The 22,345-nt window shown below is 41.3% G+C and overlaps 1 protein-coding gene across 3 annotated transcripts; it reads left to right on the top strand.

The window, feature by feature from the left end:
- The first annotated feature begins 2,129 nt into the window (after nt 1-2,129).
- Nucleotides 2,130-21,761, top strand: atxn7l2a (ataxin 7-like 2a). 3 transcript variants are annotated; one of them, XM_023294633.3, is made up of 10 exons: nt 2,130-2,286; nt 3,323-3,391; nt 4,227-4,566; nt 6,343-6,593; nt 7,281-7,363; nt 12,299-12,510; nt 14,635-14,815; nt 17,067-17,188; nt 19,430-20,351; nt 21,396-21,750. In XM_023294633.3, exons 1-10 carry the CDS (start codon nt 2,157-2,159, stop codon nt 21,411-21,413), a joined length of 2,328 nt encoding a protein of 775 aa, XP_023150401.1. In that variant the 5' UTR covers nt 2,130-2,156; the 3' UTR covers nt 21,414-21,750. The 3 variants fall into 3 exon arrangements, with proteins under 3 accessions (XP_023150401.1, XP_054866837.1, XP_054866838.1); XM_055010862.1 differs by having other exon boundaries at nt 19,430-21,761; XM_055010863.1 differs by lacking the exon at nt 2,130-2,286 and adding an exon at nt 2,472-2,635 and having other exon boundaries at nt 19,430-21,761.
- The last annotated feature ends 584 nt before the right edge of the window (nt 21,762-22,345 follow it).

Raw genomic sequence — 22,345 nt, forward strand, 5'->3', positions numbered from 1 at the left:
TAAAAACCAGTTACCCCCGGTTAAGAAATCAACGAATATAACAAGGAGCCAGTCTTTGAAAGGAACGGCTCCTCAAGATCCGGCTCCCTTAAAGGAGCCACAAATCCCATCTCTATTCAATACACTGTTTTCCTTTCTCCAAATTTAACAAACCAAAAAGTTTGATTTTGCTCTTAACCATTCACAAAACATTTCCCAAAAGTCTTCTGGTTTCTCCTCACGATCTTAAGCAAAATACAGATTAACAGCAGTGTTCTTTTTGGAGTGCTCTTTCAGCCCTGCCGTGCATACAGTTGTTCAGTGTTCTCCTGATGGTGGATATGTGAACAATAACATTAGCCAATGTTAGAGAGAGTAGTAATTAGTAATTATAAAAAGCTGAACTTAAAATTTCAGACACACCTCTGTTGGAGACCCAGCATTAATTACAAAGGTTGCACTGGCAACAAGGAACAAGCAAAACAACTTCACAGCTTGTCCTCTCTTTTCAGATGACCACATTAATGTTCAGCTGACTACTTTTATTTCCATAATTAACAGAACAAGCATGCAAAAAAGCCAGTATACCACTGTGAAATCTGATTTAAATGTAAAATTATTCTAAATTGAAAAGAAAAGGGCAGTGTCATGGACAAATCCTGTTCTGGATGACCAAACATATCAGCCAAAATTAAAGAATTGGTCATGGCCAAAATTCATTCAAGCCCCCCCAAAAATCACTTCCTGAATCCTAACCCTACCAACCCTAACCCCACTAACCCTACCCCTACTAACCCAAACCCTACTAACCCAAACCTTACCAACCCTAACCCTACTAAATCTAACCCTATCTTTCAATATGTCCATCCTTCGTGTCCACTGAGAAGTACCAGCTCAACTTTTCTTCTTTTGATGAAGCCATATTTAATCTGTGGAGACAAAAAAATAGAGTTAATGAGATTTCCTATGGGGCTGCACAGTGGCTTGGTGGTTAGCACTTTCGCCTTGCAGCTCGAAGATCCCCAGTTCGTTTCCCGGCCTTCCCAGGATCTTTCTGCATGAAGTTTGCATGTTCTCCCTGCACATGTGTGGGTTTTCTCTGGACTAGTTTATGTAAAGTAAAAATTGAGGCTCTACAGTAGAAAATCAATGCAACTAAAGTCAGTACATCTTTGACTACTGAGATTTAGATGTTCTTTTTTAAATACTTCCGATGTCCACCTTTATTTTTGATGGCAGACTCAATTCTCTCAGCATGTAAGATACTGGTGTTGCACAAATTTCTGGAAAGATGCTCTGCCATTGACGCCACACACACACACACACACGCACACACACACACACACACACACACTTAGTTTATATTGTGCTCATGTGGTAGGAAATCCCTGAATAGAGTTTTAATCTAAGAACAACAACAACAAAAAAACACCTACCTGACATTCTGTAACCTCCTGGCTGATTTCAGTGTCTCTGGTTATATCAAGCAGGTCACAACATCTAGATGATGGAGTGCACGGTACTAATGGGAACATAAATGTGCACCGCACCGGAGAAGCTGTGGGGATTAAGTTGGAGCTGAACTGCAGTTTTTGCTGTGGGATGCTGTAGCAGATTGATTTACTTACATTTATTGTATTTTCTGTGAGGGATGGTAAGCTCTGTTAACTGAGGTGGACCCTGATCTTATTTTTGCCTGAGTTTCTGCTATATTTTACTTGATTTTTCATTGTAGATGATTCATCTATTTCATTGTGTTTTGATTTCTTTATCCATTGTGCAGTTCTTTGAATAATCTGATTTTAAAATTGCTACACACATGAACTGGTCTTAACTCCTTGGTTATGCATTGATGTATTTTTTTCATTTCCACACATTTATTTGTGTACAAAAAGGTTAGGTTTTGCTCCTCATGCAGTAGTGTGTGTTTGTTCTTGATTTATAACAACAAATGACAAATGGAATGAGCTTGTATGACTTCTTATCACTTTAAATCTTTGTGTTTTAAGAATCAGAAGTGAAACTTGTGACTGCTGTAAAATGGTCATAAAAGATAGAACTGACAGTCTGTGGTCCAGTCCCTGCCTCTCTGTGTGGGTGTCTCCAGAGCGCGCACGCAGGAAGTTCCTATCCTGTCGAGAACGCGAGGTATGACGTAAGTTGCTTGCCGCGCAGTGATGATGGCGGTGCGTGAACGCGCAGTAAAAGTAATGGCTGCTCTGGATCGGCGGGTGCCTAGCCTCGATGATTTCGTGGGTCAGAGCTGGACTGCCTGGGCCGACTGGGCCGGCGTGACAGCGGCGGATGGTAAGGAAGCACCTTGACGCAAACACTGGCAGCTACGAAGCCATTTAACCAAAGATCCGGGGTTTATTTTCGTGGAAACGGAGGACAGAGCTAACCATGTTACCCAAACAAAGACCCTGCCGGGTCCTAGCGCTGGGTGGGTAACATGTTGCTCTCTTCCAGGTCCCACTGCATACGCTGTCTTCAAGAAAAAATGAATGATAGTCGCAAGACGTAACCATTTTAAGTTATGTTTCACCGCTGAGGCCGTGAAACGGGCTGCCAGCGCTTCAGCGATGCGTATCATTTTAGTGAAAGCAGCCGGGTAGCGGTGGCATCAGAGCGGAAGGAGGCTAGTGTGGATGGCTGGGTAAGCAACTTCTTGCCGTGGAAAGCTAGGCTAGCAAGCAAAGCAGGCAGGCAGGCAAACTAGCCGTGGACGACGAGGCGGTTAGCGTTAGCATGCTAATGTAAGCAGCAGCCGGAGGATTGAGGGTAGACACCGGTGACGGAGGAGGAGTCTGATGCTGTTGCCACCATGTAAATGCTGGCCCAGCCTTTGATATGAGCAAACGTTACTCTGTGTTCTTTTCGCTTCATCTTGAATTTCCCACTTGATCGTTAGTGTCGCCGCCTCCGTTTTACTGACGATAACATTTCAGCATTCGACAGGAATCCCAAAATGTGTGACTTGTGCCCAAAAAGTGCTCTTGCCCTTCCCTGCTTTAAGTATGCTCGCTCACTCATTGTCTGGCACCCCTCCAGGTGCCCCTCTGCCCATAACTATCAAATAAAGTCTCCTCAACCACACAATGTTCCTCGCAGTTGTTGGCAAACTAAAGATGACCAGAATAAAATAAGCAGCAGCCGTGCGTTGAGAAGCAGTTGACCTGCAAACCAGTCCTTTATGTAACACAGCTTCAGGGCCTGTTAATATACAGAATGTGTGAAGAGAAGTTGTTGTTTGTCTTGTTGATGAACCTGGCATAAAACATGTAGAAAACATCAGACCTCCCAAGGGTTTTCTTGAACACGTATGTGATCTGTGATGTTTCAGGGCCCGATGTGGATGACTGCAGCAAGAATGGCAAAAAGGCTGCAGAGGCCATGTCCCTCAGTAAAGAGGGTAAGTCTGCACACTAACATCTACCAGACACGGTCAAGGCTGCTGTTGTTCTGGATGTCTGGAAACAGAAAAGAATGACTGATAATCATATGCTCTGTGTGTGTTCTTGTGTTACTGTACATGTGCACTGACCTGTAAAGTCTTAATAATTTGTACTACAGCTTTTCATTAGGCTCCTGCTTTGACCAGAGGCAGGAACTAAACAAAGCTACTGGTTTGCAGAGACCTGGACGAGTATTAATGCTGGATAGTATTGTGCTTAGGCACCTTCTGGCACCTCTCCTGACTGTCTGCAGCTGCAGCTGTCCAACAGACGCTGCCCGTGTGTGTTTTGATGTGTGTGTGTGTTAGAGTATGACATGATAACTCACAAAGAGCACCTTGATAGGATGTGTGTGAATGGAAGTGTGTTCATCTTCTCACAGTCTGTCATTCTGCATCTGCTTCACATGGGAGTAACAACCAAAAAAGAAGTGCTGAGCAGCGGTCCACACATTCTCACACAAGTTTTCTGTTCTTTCTTCCTGCTCTTATTTAGTTGACCTCTACTGAAGAATTACAAATTGGTACTTTGCAACATTAATAATCATCTATCATAAGCTGACCCACACATATAAATTTGTCAGATTCTTGGATATTGGGTCACTGTAAGTTCCTAAATGGTATTTAGCTGTATTTTTTTATTTTTACCAGAACTGTGAAAGTTTAGTGCCTCTTTATAAGTAAGAAGATCAACCCTGGTCTCTCAAAGTCACATTGCTATGTTTTCTCTTTTACAGCATGATAATTCATGTGTGTTCTCTCTTATCACTGCCCACCTCCACTCTCCTTTCAGACATGTCCATCTTTGGCCTCTACCCGGGCCATGATGACTTCTACCTGGTGGTGTGCAGCCATTGTGGCCAGGTTGTGAAGCCACAGGCATTTGAAAAGCACTGCGAGCGGAGACATGGCCCTCTGGCCAAGCTGTACGCCCGGCTGCGCTCCCCTACCCCTGCACCTCAGCCCCAGCAGAGACCACATCACGGCCACTCTCCTTCTCACGGGACCAACACTGCCTCCGCTTCTTCATGGGAGGGTCGAGGCCAGGGCGTCGGGCCACTACGGGCAGCCCCATCCTCACCTTCCACTCCTCCTCAGTTCAGACACTCCAAGAACTCCAAGGATGGAGTACGGTAAGAAGAGAGAAAGTTCAAACCAGAGCTCAGAGATCATGGAATGAAATGTCACATAGGGATGGGTACTGAGCCACGGTATTAAACGAACTTCTAAATACCAGAGGATCCATTTGTCTATGATACATTTTCGCTTTACAAACTCAAATTAGAGCCTGTAGGTCCAACAGGCACCATGTTAGAGGTGTAGCAGCTCTAACAGGTGACAAACGTTCAAAAGTATGATCACACTTCACTACAGTTGATACAGAACACACTCTTTGCCACATATGCAACAAATTGTTTGCATGTAAGAGCAGAAACATGCACATCTGTCTAAATATTCAGTAAAAGTTCATCAGATACATATAGAGAAATGCTCAGTTTGACTGCTTAGCTCGTAATTACTCCCTGCAGTAAGCAGGTTGTTCTGTTTGCTGGCAGCCCGAACACACAGTTAACTAAACTATACGAACACAGGCAGTGATTAGAAGTCAGCATAGTCCAGGCGTTTGTTTAACTGTGGCTGTATTCAGAAATTCTGTGTGAATTTCAAAGCATCACCTGAACTGTAGCTCAGAATTTCAGTTTCACTTTCAGCATAGAACAGCAGGCTTTAGGGATTTGACAGACAAACTCTGCCTCACTTTATTTTCAGTCTCTCTAAATAAATGTTGGCGTTAGTGGTAGAAAAATAACTTCAAATATATTATTCACTAAAACTATTGTCACACAGTAAAAATACTGTCAAACAAGTGGAATTTTTATATTCCAAAGTGAAAGTGGTTTTATCAGCGCAATGTGCTGACATCTACCTGATATCTGTTCAAGATGGAGCTTTAAATTCTAATATAATGTTGGACAGTTTAATGAAACACACTGCAGAATATTTTATTTTGTGAGTAAAACCTTTCTGCAGTGCTCTGATTATTCCCATCAACACAACATTAGTGTCATTATAAAGGGTTAATTTATCTACAATATATGTGAGAAAATAAAGCACTTTGAATTCTGTTTTTAGTTTATTTTTTCGCTTAAGAACAAAAAACAACAAAAACAAATGAAAAAGTACATTTAAGAGTACCATTAAAGTAAAGTACCAGATTGATGGCAGTATTGATAAGAGTAGTAGTACTGTTACATCTTAATGATCATCCACAATGTTAAAAATAAGAGTGTGAGCTTAGCAGAATTAAAGTCATACTTGTTCAGGTTTTGGGAAATGCACTTTTGACTTAACCATGAGCTAGATGGCATCAGTGATGCCACTCTTATGACTAATAAAGGTAGCTTAGCATAAAGATTGGAAAGCGGCTAGCTTTCCCCTTTTTGGTAGCAACAAAGTCCCACTATAGCACCTCTGAAACTCATTAATGTTGAATATTTGATATCTCATAGGTCAATTTTTTTCAAAATATTAAGTGTAAAAAATGACAGTTGCTTGTCGGTCACTTGAGACACAGTTATGCGCTGGCCATGAAAACGTCTTACTTTGCTAATTTTGTACTCTGGTTTACAAAACTTTCGGCAGGTTAAGGACCATGTCATTGTGTGTAATGTTTTCTTTTTAAATCCATAGAGTGTCAGAGTGTTTGTATCAAGCAGAAGCATTTGGGTGGCAATTTTAGAACTTGTCAATTCAGCTTGTAATTACTGGATGGCAACGCAAGGAGAGGTTTTTACTCCTAGTATTAATATTTAAAACATTTATTTAATGCAGCAGTTGCTCTGTTTTTTTGTTTGTACCGTATCCCACAAAGTTTACTTCATGCTGGTCCTTTGTCTCCCGTCACCCAGACATTCCCCACTAGAGAAGTCCTCCCACAGCAGCCATACAGAGTCATCAATATTCAAACAGCCGCCGCCTCTGGAGCCTCCGATGAGCTCTCCACCTCCGTCGCTCAGAGACCCTCCCTGGCCACATGGAGGCACTCCGCCTGGTCGGCCTTCACCCAGTGAAAGACACCCGACACAGAGGAAGGACTCCTCACAGCCCTCTGCAGTGGCAGGCCACCGGATCCCCAGGCCCTACAACAAAGTGGCCTCCAGTGAGTACAAATAACCAGATTTGGGTAGGTAGCGTGGTAGCCAGTTCTACAGATCATGTTTATCTGAAAAATATTCACAATCTTGTTTTTCATGCATAAAGTTTTTAAGAGGAAGTAGTAAAACAATCTAGTGTCATAATATTATAGAATTACACGTGCAACAGTTCACATCTTGAACAGAGACTGTGCTTCACTTTCAGGGAAAACTCATTAGTAGCTCAGGCTCATTGTTCTCTCAGGGCCTACATAGGATGCATTTATGCACAGTAGCTGTGGAGTCACATGTTTTAGCAGTACATGCAGCCCAGCAAACAATAAATGTACTTATGTGCATAAAACCAAAGAAAGGAACTTCAGTCTTGTTAGACACTAAGTGGTCACCGAGGTAAAGCAAAACTGAAACGGGCTTGTTAGGAAGCCGGTGTAAATTGCTGTATTAATTAAAGTAGAAGCATTTCTGTTCTATCAGACATGAGAAGTTAATTACTGAAAAGCGTGACTGAAACTGCATGTCAAGTGATCACAGACTGCCAGCTTGAAAACTGGCAGTTGTAAATTACTTGTTTTGCAGAAGGTAAGTATTTGGTAATGATATTGACACAGTGTGTGGATTTAGAGATACTGACATGTTTTAAACTGTTCATTGACTGTGATATTGTAACTGAGATGGTCTCTATTTATCCTCAGAGAGGGAGTGTGACTTGGACAAACACTGTGGCGTTCTTGACCCCGACAGGAAGAAAGTCTGCACTCGCCTTTTGACATGCAATGTAAGTCTCACACACACACACACACACACACACACACACACACACACACACACACACAGTTCCAGCAGACTAATGCTTTGCCTCAGATTGTAACGTCTTTTTGTTTCAGTTTTTGTAGTTCTGTTTTTTTTCTGTGTATTTTAGTAGAAGGTTGAGAGACTTAATTTCCCCCTTTCACTTGCGACCCAATTAAAACACACCAGAGCAGTAAAGTAGGCTATGCGTTTGTGGTCTCTTCTTGGCTGAGACAACAGCCAACAGATTAGATATTTTTGGTGCTGAGGCATTGTCAGATAGTTGACATAAAAAGCTCTTTGTAAAAAATGTTGAATGTAGACTCTTCATTGCTATCTGCAGTTACTGATGTGTGTCAGTCCACAATTTAAAGAACAAATCTGGATGAGGCCATTGGTTGTAATTTTACTTGAGGTAGTTACATTTGTGGTGGACTGTGAAAACTAAGAGCAGTGACAGACTGATTGGTTGGAAAGTTAATCAGGTGAATAAATGCCATTTTGAATTAAAGCACAATTGTAGATGAGGCAGTTGGATAAAAGACTGTCAGCAGACACATCTTCAGACCTGAAATGGCATGTTCAGTGTTAGTTCTAATATTAGATGCTAATTCAAAATTGGATGCTGTACAGAGATATATAGTGTTACTAGATATATAAAATAAATCTGTAAACAGCAACGCTTGTGCTTTTGTCACAGAAACAATCATGCATTTTGGTTCTTTCATAGATTTACTATACTGCTTCTAGAAATGTGAAAAGATCTGCTGGGTGCGAAGCTATGTTAGTCAAGTTTTCTTAGAGGCATGGTGTCTCAACTCTTTGTGAGGGATTAGGATCGACTACAGCTGGTGACTGCTCTGAGCCAATTTAAATAGGGCCCATTTTATAAATTTATTAGCCTTAAGCGCTACAGTTGGAAAGTCTAAGGAATTCAGCAAAGATCTGAAAAAGCAAACTGTTGATTTGAACAAGTAGGAAAGTCAGTTTGAGCCATAAATACCTACATATCACATAATCATCTATGCAAACATTTGTAAGTATAAAGTGTGTGGTGCAGTTATGTCTCTGCCACGATCAGGAAGAAAATACAAGCTCTCAGCTGCTGCTTTTAGACAGTTGGCCAGCTGAACCAAGATTCCCCATAAAGCAGATCGACAAAAGAATTAGAAGCTGCTGGAACACTGGTGTCAGTGTCTACAGTCAAGTGTACAAGTGTTTATATCACTGTGGACTGACAGGCTTCTGTGCAAGAAGAAAGCTCTCCCTGTAGAAGCAGCGTTTTAAAGCTCGACTGAAGTTTGCTGCTGAATGTATGGACATATAAAACATAAACTGAGCTATTTCACCACAGTGATCAGCAATATGAGGAGAGAAGGTGAGGCCTTTAACCCCCAAAACACCAAACCTTCCATAAAGCAAGGTGGTGGCAGTTTTGTGCTTTGGGGTTGGTTTGCTGCCAGTGGAATTGGAGCTTTACACAAAGCAAATGAAATAAGGAAGCATTACCTCCATGTTCTCCTGGAAAACCTAAAATCATTAGCCAGAATGCTACGTCTTGGACGCAGCTGGGTGTTTCAACAAGACAATGACTGCAAATACACATCAGAGTGATAAAGAAATGACAAAATCAGGTTAGAATACATGTTTTAAAAGTCCTGACTGAAACCCCATCAAGAACCTGTGGACTGTGCTGAAGAAATGAGTTTATGTCAGAAGGCCAACAGCTTTAACAGTGTGCCAAATCGTGGACACCTACCAAAAGCGCTTAGCAGAAGTGAAAATGGCCAACGGCCGTCCACACAAATACTAGCATTGCTGTACATATATTTTTGAACATTTTTTTGTCTATTTCCAGAAGACCTAAAGTAAATTCATGATAAAACTAAAATGCATGATTACTTTTTGTGACAAAGATGCATGGTCTCCATCATAGAAAATTAAGCTTTGGAGGAGTCACTGAAAACTCAAGACTGCTGTGTTATACAGGGTCTGTACAAGTGTATGTAAACCTTAGTTTTATACTTAGAACAAGTACACTGCAGACAAATTGTGGTCTACTTAAGAATACACAGACAAACCACACAATAGCCCGGGGCCTGTCCCAGCCGACTGAGGGTGAAGGCAGGGTACACTGTACAGGGTACGCCCTGGGCAGGTTGCTGGTCCATCACAGAGATGGTCACCATCCTTCAAAAGATTTCCTGATATTGTATTTTGATGACGGTGATGGAGAGTGGTGTGATATGACACTCCAAACTCTCCCATAAGTGCATGCAGCATCATTTCACATCTTTTTCATGCTCCTTAACTCATTCAGTGAGCCCCCATATTCTGTTTGGAAACGTCCATCTATCCATCATCTATGCACCGCTTAGTCCTCATTAGGGTCATGAGGGGCTGGAGTCTATCCCAGCTGACTGAGGGTGAAGGCAGGAGACACCTGGACAGGTAACAGTCTATCACAGGTTCACCTGGACAGGTAACAGTCTATCACAGGGCTACACTTAGAGACAAACAATCACACTCACATTCACACCTGCAGACAATTTAGAATCACCAAGTAACCTCAGCATGTTTCTGGACTGTGGGAGGAGGCCGGAGTATCTGGAGAAAACCCATGCATGAATAGGGAGAACATGCGAACTCCATGCAAAGATCCTGGAAAGGCTGGGACGCAAACCAGGGATCTTCTAGCTGTAAGGCAACAGTGCTATCAGTGCATGCTAACCACCAAGCCACTATGCAGCCCTGTTTGGAAACATTTTCTTTTACTATGCACTTTCATCCCTTCATTTTTTCCCTGAACTACTGATCATGTTATAGCTGTAACTAGCAGCGTAACAGTAAATCCATTGCCACCTGCTGTTGGTCTGCACACTCCAATTTATGCCATTGGAAAAACCCCTACTGGTCACCAAAAACAATACTTTGAGTCTTCTGAGCCAATGCCTTTGTTGATGAGCTGTAGTTTGTCTTTATGTCTCTGGATACATAAAATGCACTTCTACAAGGTGGAAGTTTATTGTTCTTTGAGGAAGAATTGGCTACCAATATTCTAGCGTGAAGGCTTTTTAGCCTTTGGTGTGTTTTAAAAGTAGAAAAAAAAGTTTCAAACCTGGTGTTTACAGCTAACATTTTTCACTTAAAGTGGTGTGATCCTGTTGTTAGAATGCCTCTAAAATCTTGCCTCTTACTGAAATGTGTCAAGTCACAAGATGACTTAGGTCTACTGTCCTAACTGAAGGAAAAAAGCAAGAACAAAGTAGAATTACAGCTGCAAGCAGCGTTGAATGAGTCCTCGCACACCCACGCACGTCGAGGTGTGGTATACATCAGGGTGTGACGCAAAAGGGAAGGTGTCAAAACGTAGCTGACCAGTTTCAAGGATTATATCACAAAGTCTGTAGAAGTAGTATGTCTGAACATAGATTATTTTCAGAGTTACAATGTGCTTTATAAAGAGGCAAAATGACACAAACTATGCAGGAACAGCTCCTTGTTGCTGATCGGCACAGACCAATACTAAACCGTGAAAATGGTTCCCAGCACAGGAAGGATCCTTATATGGTGTATGGTAGCTGGTGTATGTGAAGGAGGAAGTGAGTGTGAGGCCACATCCAGCCGGGCAGAGACAGGATGACCTGATTAAGAGGAAATAACATGAGTGACAGGAAAAACAGGCAGGAAAACACCCTGCATCGATGATGGATGGAATGTGTCATGAAATCATTTGAACTATCAGTTTAGTATTCATGTTTGAAATTGGAAATGTGTTGTTTAAACAACCATGATATTACAAATACAGTGACACATCAGGAGTGCAAGTTTACAATCCTGTATTAGTCATTTATTATCAAACATTAGCTGACTTCAGCTTCTGCGGTGTGAGAATTGTGAAATAAGTGGGATATGTCATGTTTTTTGTCATTTAACACAATATGTCAACAATAAATTATTTAGTTATTTAAAAAATTGCATGACTAGTTAGTTATTTAGAGATTTTTGGGAGCCAAATCAGATTTAGCTCTTTTTGATAACACATGATCAACAGTTTCTCTGCCTTGTTTTTCTCTGCCTTCATGTACTGTGTTAAAACAGTGTGACATCCAACACAGACGTGTGGCCTGCCAGTGAACATGATTTGTTTTTGAACCATAGCTGAAATCTTAAATTGGACACCGTATGAAAATCTACAAATCATTTTCCCTTCTTTGCAAAGAACCTTGGTCAAATTTGAGTGATTACTGATTTGCTCAAAAGCTGTGATTTCTTTTGTTTTTCTAACTTCTAAAACACTGTGGAAATGTAGTGAAACCAGTTTTAAAATTTGATGGTAGCAGACAGAAAACAAGAAAAGCATTAAAGTAAAGAAAATTATTAAAGTTTTCTTTAGACAGTAGGAATTACACACAGTTACAGTTTTATAAACATTCATGGTCGTCAGCGGTGGATTTGTAGTAAGATCACAATCATGTGATTGTCAGCAGGCAGCTGATGTAGTGTTCACTTGTTGTCATGGTTACAGTGACGCCGTGCCTCTATCTCTTAATAATACAGAAATCTTTAACAAATCCATGGAATCAGAATATAAGCTGCATCACTGCCAAAATCTAATCAGGTGGTCCTTGTCCTTGGAAATTTCATCCAAATCCATTAGTCTGTTTTTGAGTAATGTTGTGAACATACAGACAAAAAGACAAACCAACGGCAATCATCACAGAACTCCGCCGCGTTCCTTGGCAGAGTAATAACCTACTCATTGGAAAGGTCTGCCTAGTGCCAACGTAAAGCAGTGGAATCTTGTGATTGAAGCCACCTTCTGGCGTGGCCGGCCATTCACCTCCACCTGTTGAAATGAACAGCAAAACTCATCCAGTCAAAATGAAACGGTGACTAATTGCTGTATACTCATCTGCAGATTCACTCCATCCACCAGCGGAGGAAGGTGGTGGGCCGCAGCAAGAACTTTGACCAGCTAGTGGCGGAACTCAAGACCAAGGTTCGGGAGAAAGGGGCTCAAGCCCTGGAGGGAGGTTCTTCCACTGGACGGTCCCCCAGTCCTGAGCCCCCCAGAGAGCAGGCCGGCGCTCCACACTGCAGGAGACTTCTGGCCAGCCTCCCCGCTTTCAGGTTGGAAACCACACTCAAGCTAATGATACACACACGATTTCTAGACATTCTAAAACTTCACCTTAGCAGGAATTAGGTGAAACCTTTAGCTTCTATAAGGCACAGTTTAACATAATTGCAGTAATCTGGGCTCAACTCCTGAGAAGTAGACAGGAAGGCAGAATTAAACACGGTGTAAGTGTGTATGTCGCACACCTACTCAACAAGTGTTCCACCTACAACTGATTGATCTCGTCTGAGCAGTATGTGACACATCTACAGATACCAGCCTGCAGTTCCAAGCCCTTCACCTCAAAATTTTAAAGAATAACAGAATGTAATCACAAACTGCTTTCAGTTCTGTGATTCTTGCACAGTCGCTCATATTGTCCTGCACTGCTTTTCTCTGATTTGTCCTCTTTGTGTCTGCCTAGTATTGCGGAGTATGTTAAGTGTCACTATCAATGAATTAATAACTTGTCTACATGTGTCTCTTTGAAAATGCTCAGTTCTAGTAGAAAGGACTGTTCTCAACAAGTAGGCAGTCCAGGTTGATGGTGATAGACCTAGGCTGGCTGCAAACATGCTAACCTGTTCAGGCTGTCCACCAAAGTATGTTTAAGCTTCAGTGTTTGGGTCTGAACTGGGTTTAACATGACCTGATTGAAGCTGATTAATTCCATTGTGTGTAGGACTCCATTACTGTCCATGATATGGTTGTTTCAAAATGCTCATTCCAAAACCCTGCACAAGAAAGTAACATGTAGCCCTTATGTATTGTCTGACTTCAAAATTGAAAACAAGAATTTCCTAAGTTATCTGACTAACCCACAAGCTGTTCTGTATATACTCAGAAAATGAGATCATCATGGAAAGTTACGTTTTTTTTCTGTCAGTTTTGTTGAATGTGTTATTCATTGCATGTAAAGTGAAATATTTCAAGTAGGGCTGGACCCGAGTATCCGAATATTCGGCCGTGACGGTGGTACCCGAATATTTATTTTGAGATCTAAATATTCGGATGCCCCACACACACACACACACACACACACACACACACACACACACACACACACACACACACACACACACACACACACACACACACACTCCCCCGCTTCCAATCGGATGATAGGTATTCGACTCGTCAATTCATCTGTCCCCCCTGTCAGACGTTGAGATCCGAATATTCGGCTCGTCCCTTCGTCTTTGTCTTCAGGAAAGGAGCTGCAACTGTTGCATTCCTAATATCCCTCCTGAACCAGAGACAACTTCAGCAGCATCTTATCTAATGAGGAAAAGAACTGGACTGTTGCTCAGTGGTCCAAAGTTCAGATGAGAGTGAATAGAAATCAAGGTCCTAGAGTCTAGATGACGAGTGGAGAGGCTCAGAATCCAGTGTTTGAAATGCAGTGGAAAGTTTCTGCAGTCTGTGATGCTTTTTGGTGTCATGTCATCTGCTGGTGTTGGTTCACTGTGTTTTATCAAGTCCAAAGTCATGGCAGCATCTCAGGAGATTTCAGAGTGCTTCATCCTTCCATCAGCCTTATGAAGATAATGATTTCCTTTTCCAGCAGGATGTAGCATCTACCCACTGTGCCAAAACTATTAGCAAATAGTTTGCTGTCCAAGATATTACTGTGCTTGATTGGCCAGCCAGCTCACCTGACCTGAACCCCACAGACCTGAATATGGGATATTATAGAGGAAGATGAGAAACACCCAATCTAAAATTGCAGACGAGCTGAAGGCTGCTGTCAAAAAACACCTCAGCCATGCCAGCGGCTGATCTACTTCATGCAGTGATGCAGTAATTTGTGGTAAAGGAGCCTGTAAATGGACCTGATTTTTAGAAGTTGAACATTTTTGTATTGTAAATCCTTTTTTAAAAAAAAAATATCTTAGGAAATAGTCAAATATTTTAAGATTCTTGATTTCTGATTTTCATGAGCTATAAGCCATAATTATCAAAATTAAAACAAATGGAAGAGTTGACATGTTTTACTTTACATATGAAAGTTCAGATTTTTTTTTTTTATTTAATTACAAAAACAACTTTCTCACAGTATGTTTTTTGGGTGCACTACTAATCCAACTAGAATAATGGATGTGTGCTGATGTACGGTTCCATTTCCATTTTTCCAGCCGGTCTACAGCTGGGTCAGAGAGCACCACAGAGGAAGAGAAGCAGCGGCAGGATGAGGCTAGTCTTCGAGCCCCCTCACCTCTCGTCCATGGCCGAATATCCAGCGATGAAAGCGAGGCAGAATCACCCGAGGAACCAGCTCAGTTCCCATCTTCCGCTGCACATCCCAGACCAGTAGCGGTGGGTAGTTCTTATAGAAGTTCAGGGAATTCATGCCAAAGGAATTTCTTATTTTGCTTGAACAGATACCAACCATGGAAGAATTTAACATTTAGGCGTGATGGTTTTAAATGCTCCTACAACATCCTGATTGTTTTATGTAGTTTGGAAAGGGAAGCACAATGAGGAACAAACCCATGTTTCACACATGAATCCGTGTGTCTCGGGTTTGTTGATTTATTGAAGAATGAGGTGGTGCATCAAATCCTGTTTACTGTAAATCTGATATTTAAGCATTATTTTAGACCTGTTTTGTGGGGGCTAATGAAAGTTTTACACTTTTATATTCTAAAATGTATTGTAATATTATTTAAGGTGTCATAAAGCAGCACTGTTTTAGCTTTTAGGACAAATTATTTGAAAATCTGAGCATGTTTATGAGAATAAAGAAAGGAAAAGAAACTTCCCAAAAGGTGAGATGTACCACACAAAGCTACAGATTTCTCTGTAAAAGCCTGATTTTTAGATGAGACAGAAAGACATGTCTTATTTGTATACATTCCTTAAATGACAGATGTTAGAACCTGGACACTATTGTATTTTATTTACTACAGAGACATCAATTTAAATCGTGAACAGATGAGATGTTAATTTCTCTCTGCGAAACACAGCAATAGCAAACCATCAGATGCTGAAATCATACCAGAGAAATAATAAGTTCTATTTTAAGAAAAAATTGAACTGAGCCATGTTGGTTTTTAAGAAAGAAGACTTTTCAAATTGAGACAGATCATTGAGCATTTTCTTGGAAGGTCTAGAGGTCAAAGACTATAAATATGACTAGAAATGAAAAATGGTCTTTGTTAAGTTCTGGTTTACATGTTGGATGACAGTTGTCGTCTTCAAGTAACCGAAGATGCTAGTAGAACAGTCACACTGGAACATGATCATGCCTGACGAAACAACCCTCTCTCCTGTCTGAACACTGAGCTGCAGTATGAACATGCTATCATTGCTGAGACTATTTTTCTGCAAACCACACATTTTTTACATTTGGGTCCTTAGACTGCATCACTTTTGTCTAAAAAGTCCCAAAGACCTGTCTGTTGTCTTAATATTAAAGGTAACGTTTCCTTGTGAGGACTGACCGTAAAGCAGTACCATTCATTGAACTGGTGCAGCTAAACCTTCCATACCTGACTGCTACTGACAGTTTCATCAGATTTATCTTGGCCTTCCAGTGGTTGTCTGAATTTCAGGGTCTGCTGTTTTCTCCCATATAATGGTGAAGGTTTGCACACTGGATATCTTAACTTTAGCACACTTAGTAAGAGGACACTAGTGTCAGAATTGGGATTGTCTTTTATGTAAAACTTGACAGACATACAGGTATATGTTCATGTCAGGACATAGAAAGCAGGTGTGTCACAGCTTGCAGTTTGCTTCATTTTCAGGTTGTCCCCTGTAGGTTGTAAAGGTTTTCACTAGGGCTGTCAAAATTAACACGTTAATGCAGATTAATCCATCATCATGATTAATCTGATTAAAACTTTTAACGCAATTATGTGCAGCGCAGAATGACTGAACAGCTCTGAAACGTCTGGTCAAATGTGGACTGGATTGTCCTGCAGAGAATTAAAATTCTTTAAAACACAGTTTCTGATTTGTGATTATTAAAAATGCTCCCTGTAAAAACACAAAAGAAAAAGGAAGATTGCAGTGCTTTTCCCCATGCAGATGGAACACGTTAGAGCTGGATACTAAATGCTCTACTTATTTTACATTTTCACAAATACAATAAAGATTTTGAAAATCTGAAGGTGGATTTTAGGCTTTATTCAGGGTTTATTTAAAGTGTCTCTCTCACCTTTACATCGCTAAAATGTTTAAAAGTTTAAGTTTCCCTTAACTTTTCCCTTAACTACTGAATCGGAAGTGGACTTCAGTCTGGTTTGGTACGTGTTCTTTGTGTTTTGCTGAAATGTAACACAACAGCGTGCTATGACAACTAAAACACACAGATGAAACAAAAACACTCAACTCCACAAATCGCAAATTTTAAAAAACAGAGATATTTTGATTAATTGTAATCGCGATTAATTGAAATTAATCCATAGCAACCCTGTGATTAATCAAATTTACAATTGTAATCGTTTGATGGCACTAATTTTCACCAAAATGCAGAAACCAGACACCAGTCAAATGGGGTTTTGTTGTAACACAAAGTGAAGCATAATGTCTGATGCGTTGTGTTTTTTTTTTTTTTCTGTAGGTGTGTTCATTTGGCAGCCATGCGTTGGGTCATGGCATCTACACGTTTGACAGGAGACTTCACCACCTGAGGTCGGCTCTCGGCAGCATGCTGGAGCAGCACATCAGCGCTCATCTTTGGAAGTAAGAAACCCTCATTCCTGCCTGGCTTTTCTCACTTTGCTGTGTTGATAATTGTGAAGGAAATACCCCGTACTGTTTTTGTCTTTGATTGCGGCCGACTGAAAATATGTTTGCAAGTTTTCGCATGGTTTTAAATGTGACATATAATAGTTTAAAAGCCAAAACGTGGCATTTTTCTAACCTTTCCTTTGCATTAATCTGTAAAAAAAAAAGCAAAGTAATGCCTCAGAGTTACAGAGGGTTTTCATTGGGACACAATTATCTCTGCCTTCTTTCTGGAGTATTAAGAGTTCTAATCTCTGATTATGTAAAATGAGATTTCAGTGCCAGATGGGTGACATGCCTGCACTACAAATGTTCAGCCTACAAATTGGCTCTTACTTTAAATGGCATACGCTTGCACACACAGACACTCACACTTTTGAAATTTCTCAGTCACCAGTGACAGATTTACATTGTCCAGTGGTGAGTGATAACTGCAGGATCTTGCTAGATGAAGTGTACCGTTCTGTTTGTACATCTATCCAGTTTAATTTTAGTATTTTGTTCTCCAGACTCTGATGTCTGGTTACATCAGAGACTGTGAATTGGTAACACCAGTAAAACTTGAGTGTAACCCACTGCTTCGTCAGTATTAGATGAGGCAGATGGTGTTTTCTGCTGCCCAGAATAGGTGAAGTGAAGTCTGTGAAGTTGGCAGTAAGATAGAGACTGATTTCTCTTGATTATGTTCTGATCTTGACAGCCTTCACATACATAGAAAAAGCTCATTAAAGAAAAATGGGTTCTACTACTCCAGAGCAGTGCAGTTCCTTGGTTACTGGTACATATGTACTTTGGTACAGCTGGTTTAAGATCATATTTCAATGCTGTATCAGAATTATAGTGAGTTGATCACTTAGATTGAGTGAAAAATGTTGGACCTGCAGCTCGTTTTTCAAGCTTTAATTTATTTTTTATTTAAAAAAAAAAAAACAAAAGCAAGAATATGCGCAAATAGCATGCTGCCTTCACACAGCCACAGTAGTTTTTAGTACTTTTTCTTAGTTCTCTTTAGTAGAATCATGGTGTGTTCTAAACCTTTAAATTATTGCCTTGTCTTTGTTTTTGATTGTTCATGTGAGGAAATACTCGGTTAAATTATAGTGAGGTGATACAATCTCGAATTATTTGATATTGAAGTGATATTGCACAAGGGTGTGCTCACTTTTGTGTTGGACTTTATATCATGTTATTTGTGGCTTTCAGATAAAAAAAAAAAATCCAAAGTCATGCTAGCATAGCATGATTACAACATGTTACCAGATAAACAAAAACAATAACATACTGCAATCCAACATTGCAAATGAGAAAACATGCACATCAAAACATAGAAGTACAAGGACAATCAGATGTCTAAAGTAAAGGCTTCTGTCAGCGTCATTTACTCAACGCATCTTGCATGAAGGTACCTTGGGCCGTATCGTTATGCCAGGTAGCCACCGTTATTTTGTGGGAACAAAGTATTGAGGAGCAGACCTGTTAATATTTCCATATGGTGCAGCTTTTCCTTCTCTAACCTGAGCTGTACCAGCAGCTCTTCTGAATGTGTTGCTGCTAACATGAGTTTAATAAATGAAGATTATGTTCCATAACCTGCAGTTTCTTTTTTATTGTCAAACTGCTACCAACCAGAATAGGCAAAATCAAAATGATACTGTGTCGATGGTGATAAAAGAAGCTGTTTAAGAGTCTGTTTGCCAGTACTACTAGCGATCATCTTAGCAACCAGGAGTGATGCGTCTCATCCAGAATGTAAGACACACGTCTGAGATCCAGTTTTGTAAAATTCCAAAATACTTTCAGCCTTGACATCTTTCTAGCATGCTGACAGTTTATCTATCGTCCGCATTTGTGATTTCACAATCATCATCAATGTCAGCACGCAGCAAGAGCTTTCATTTCATAGCAGCTTGCACCTCATCATGTACGTATAAAAGTGTCTTGAGGCGCAAAAGTCTTGTGCCACTCCAAATGTAATATCTCAGGACTCATTCCTAATATTCCAAATGTTTAATTTTGTTATATGATGCTTAAAAAATTGATGATTGAAGATAAGATTTAAAACGTGTTGCTTTAAAACAAGGCTGCTCTATAAGTATAGGGTAACAGCCATTCAGGTCAGATAGTTGACTGAGTTTTTCTTTTCCAAATCAAGCTAACTGATACAATGACTATTGGATTTATTTTTTCTCCATCCAGGAAAATACCTCAAGCCACAGACCTTCAAACTTCACCTCCCACAGCAAAGGCCATCGCATGCTCGTCTCCCTCCTCCTCGTTACATTGTAAGGTCCGCACAGGAAGTCACATCAGCTCCTCCCTCAAAACTGCGTCTTCCTCGTCCTCTTCCAGCCGTGGACCAGGAAGACCCCCAACAGCCATACCATCAGAGAACACTGGGGGCAGCGTTGGCAGCGTTGTGGGCGGTCATCTGACGTCTCCAGGAAAACTCGCAGCGGTGCGTCAGGGGGGTCCTGGGCGACTTAAGAATCCAGTAGGGCGTCCCAGCAAACAGATGCTGAAGCTGCGAGAGGAGGCTGCTGCGGCCGCCACCCTCCGCAAGCGCAAAGCCCCATTCCAGGAAGGAGAGCACTCAGGCCCCGACAGGAACTGCATCATCCTTCAGGACAGGGGCCGCCCACCCCCCACCGTTTCCTCTTCCAAAGCCCCCATTTCCTCGCCGCTCCCACACGGACAGACCAACGGCACGCTCTCCCCCAGCAGCAAACCCCGTCCCCAGCCTTCCCCCTCAGAGTCCCACTCGCCAGCCGCCAAAGCAGTCTGGACGTACAGACGGACACACCCCCCTCTGGGCCACTCATCCTCCCCAGACCCTTCCTCCACCACCAATTCCCACAGCCGGCCTGGCGTGGGGGACTCAGGATTGCACGGGCAGGGCAGCGGACGGGGCTTTGAGCACCAGGGACTGGTGAAAAAACGCAAGGGGGGTGGCATGGAGGAGCACTCACCCTCCTCCAAACCCTCAGTGCACCGCCTGCCCTCCTCCTCCTCCTCTAGCTCTGCCACCTCCTCCTCTCCACGCTCAAACTTCTACACCTGGAAGGACAGTAAAGGTGGGGGGCTGGCTGGGGGTGTGGAGAAGAAACTGGGCACACAGAAGGTAGGTTTGGAGGAGGGAAAATTAGGGTACTGAGAAGGATAGAGACAGGACAGTTGACATTACAATGCACAAATTTCTCTACGTTTAGACGTTTTTTTAGCAGCCTTGTTCTTTTCTGCTAAATGCTTTTGGCTGTACACTTGACATAGGTTTTTAAACGCTACCTGTCAGACAGGTCTTACCAGATAGGGACCAGCCAAATGTTTTTCATGGACTTATTATACACTTCCATTTATGCTCTCTCAAACATCCTCAGAAAGTGAAATTCAGGGAAAACAAAGATCAAAATCTTAATTATCATTTTGAAAGAAAATGCAACAGAAACGTAATGTTTCTGAATATTAGCACACTTACGGTATTAGCAGTTTTTACTGACTTTTGGAACTTAATTTATCGTGACACTGGTTCACCGACCTTAGCTGACTACAGCTGCTTTCCTCTGTGAAGGAGCTTCAGTTGTACGGACACACACTTAAATGAACGAAGATGCTTTAGATGAATTGGTACAAAGTTGTTCTCATCTTGAAACCAGTCAGTGCTCAGACATGTGGTCTGTGGTGTCTGCAGTTAGGTTTTAGTTTGGCTTCTAAACTAGTCTATCACAAGTGTGCTGAAAAACATTCTAAATGGATTAACTTTAAAAAGTTTCCCAGCTCACTGTCTATCCTTCAGTTAAGAGCTGTTTCCATGGCAACAGTCAGTGACACCTAATAGTCATGATGGACAGCAATAACCCTGTCTTGGGATGTGCATCTTCTGATTTAAAGAAGACCTTTTAGCTGTTGTGCAGTTAGAAACAGTTCCTCTGTGGCATTTAACTGAGGTTAGTGAAAGCTACCATCAGCACAAATTTAAAAAAAAAATAGTTGAAAAATCAACCAAATGTAAAGAGAGTGTCTTAGCCAGCCATCCCATTTTCTGATTCTAACTTTTTTGGTACCAGTTTGGTTTTTTTTGTCTTATGCTGTACAATTCTGAAGTGAATATACAAACCAGCTGTCAACCTGAAAGTAATATTTTACAACATTTTCTTTTGTCCCACAGCCAAAACTGCACCATTAAGTGTGCCTGCCTTACAAGCCACTATGAGGGAGCCAGCTCTGCTCAGTCCAGGACTGAGCCAACAGGACTCAAATGTGTCTGTGTGTGCATGTATGCATCTGTCTGCCTTTTGTCAGTTGGGCATCCGCTCATGTATGACTGTCAGGTTGTGTTTGTATGTGCAGACTTCGTGCAGGATGGACTTCCTGGTGTGAATCACAGCTGGGTGTGTGGGTCTGGATGAATGTCTGAGGGACAACTGGAAGTGGGAGGGTGGGATGAAGTTCAGAGTATGGATTTAGAAATACCTCAAGACCATCCGGTTATGCTGCTAAATTAAATATGTTGGTTTATAAAAGTGAATTAAAAATGTCCTTTTCATTTGGTTTCTGTGGCTTCTTTTTCCAGACCATATGTGTGATATTGAAAGGAGTTTGTGTTCTCTAGCAGTGTGATGGAGCCGTTTCCTGATTGCTTGTTTGCTAAAAGGTGTTGGTTCACTTTTTCAGAACAAAGCAACCAAAGTAGGTTCATAACACCATTTTTATTACAGAAATAATAAATTATAATTCATCAGTTCATCAACTGAGCGATAAATGATCCAATGACTGAATTACAATTGCAACCTGCATCTTGTGTCAAATAAAATACCAACAATTTAGCTCTACTATGTTAGAAATATAGGCTCCACAGTAGGAACTCAATGCAACAAATGCCAGTGTTGCACAACTTTCTGGGATTTGTGAGTTTAATTTTGTGTTCAAGTGAAGTGACTTGGCCAGGCCATTGTTTTCATTTTTTTATTAAGGCTTTGGATCCTTTACATCATGGGATATTCCTCCTTGGCAGCTTTGGAGTGATCTTGTCATTATTTTGATATATCCTGGGGCATTTATAAATGTCATTTTCCGGGCACTTAATGCACTCATGCAGTCTGATATCATCACACTTCT

The sequence above is a fragment of the Amphiprion ocellaris genome, chromosome 5 (assembly GCF_022539595.1).
Source record: "Amphiprion ocellaris isolate individual 3 ecotype Okinawa chromosome 5, ASM2253959v1, whole genome shotgun sequence".
Taxonomy (NCBI): Eukaryota; Metazoa; Chordata; class Actinopteri; family Pomacentridae; genus Amphiprion; species Amphiprion ocellaris.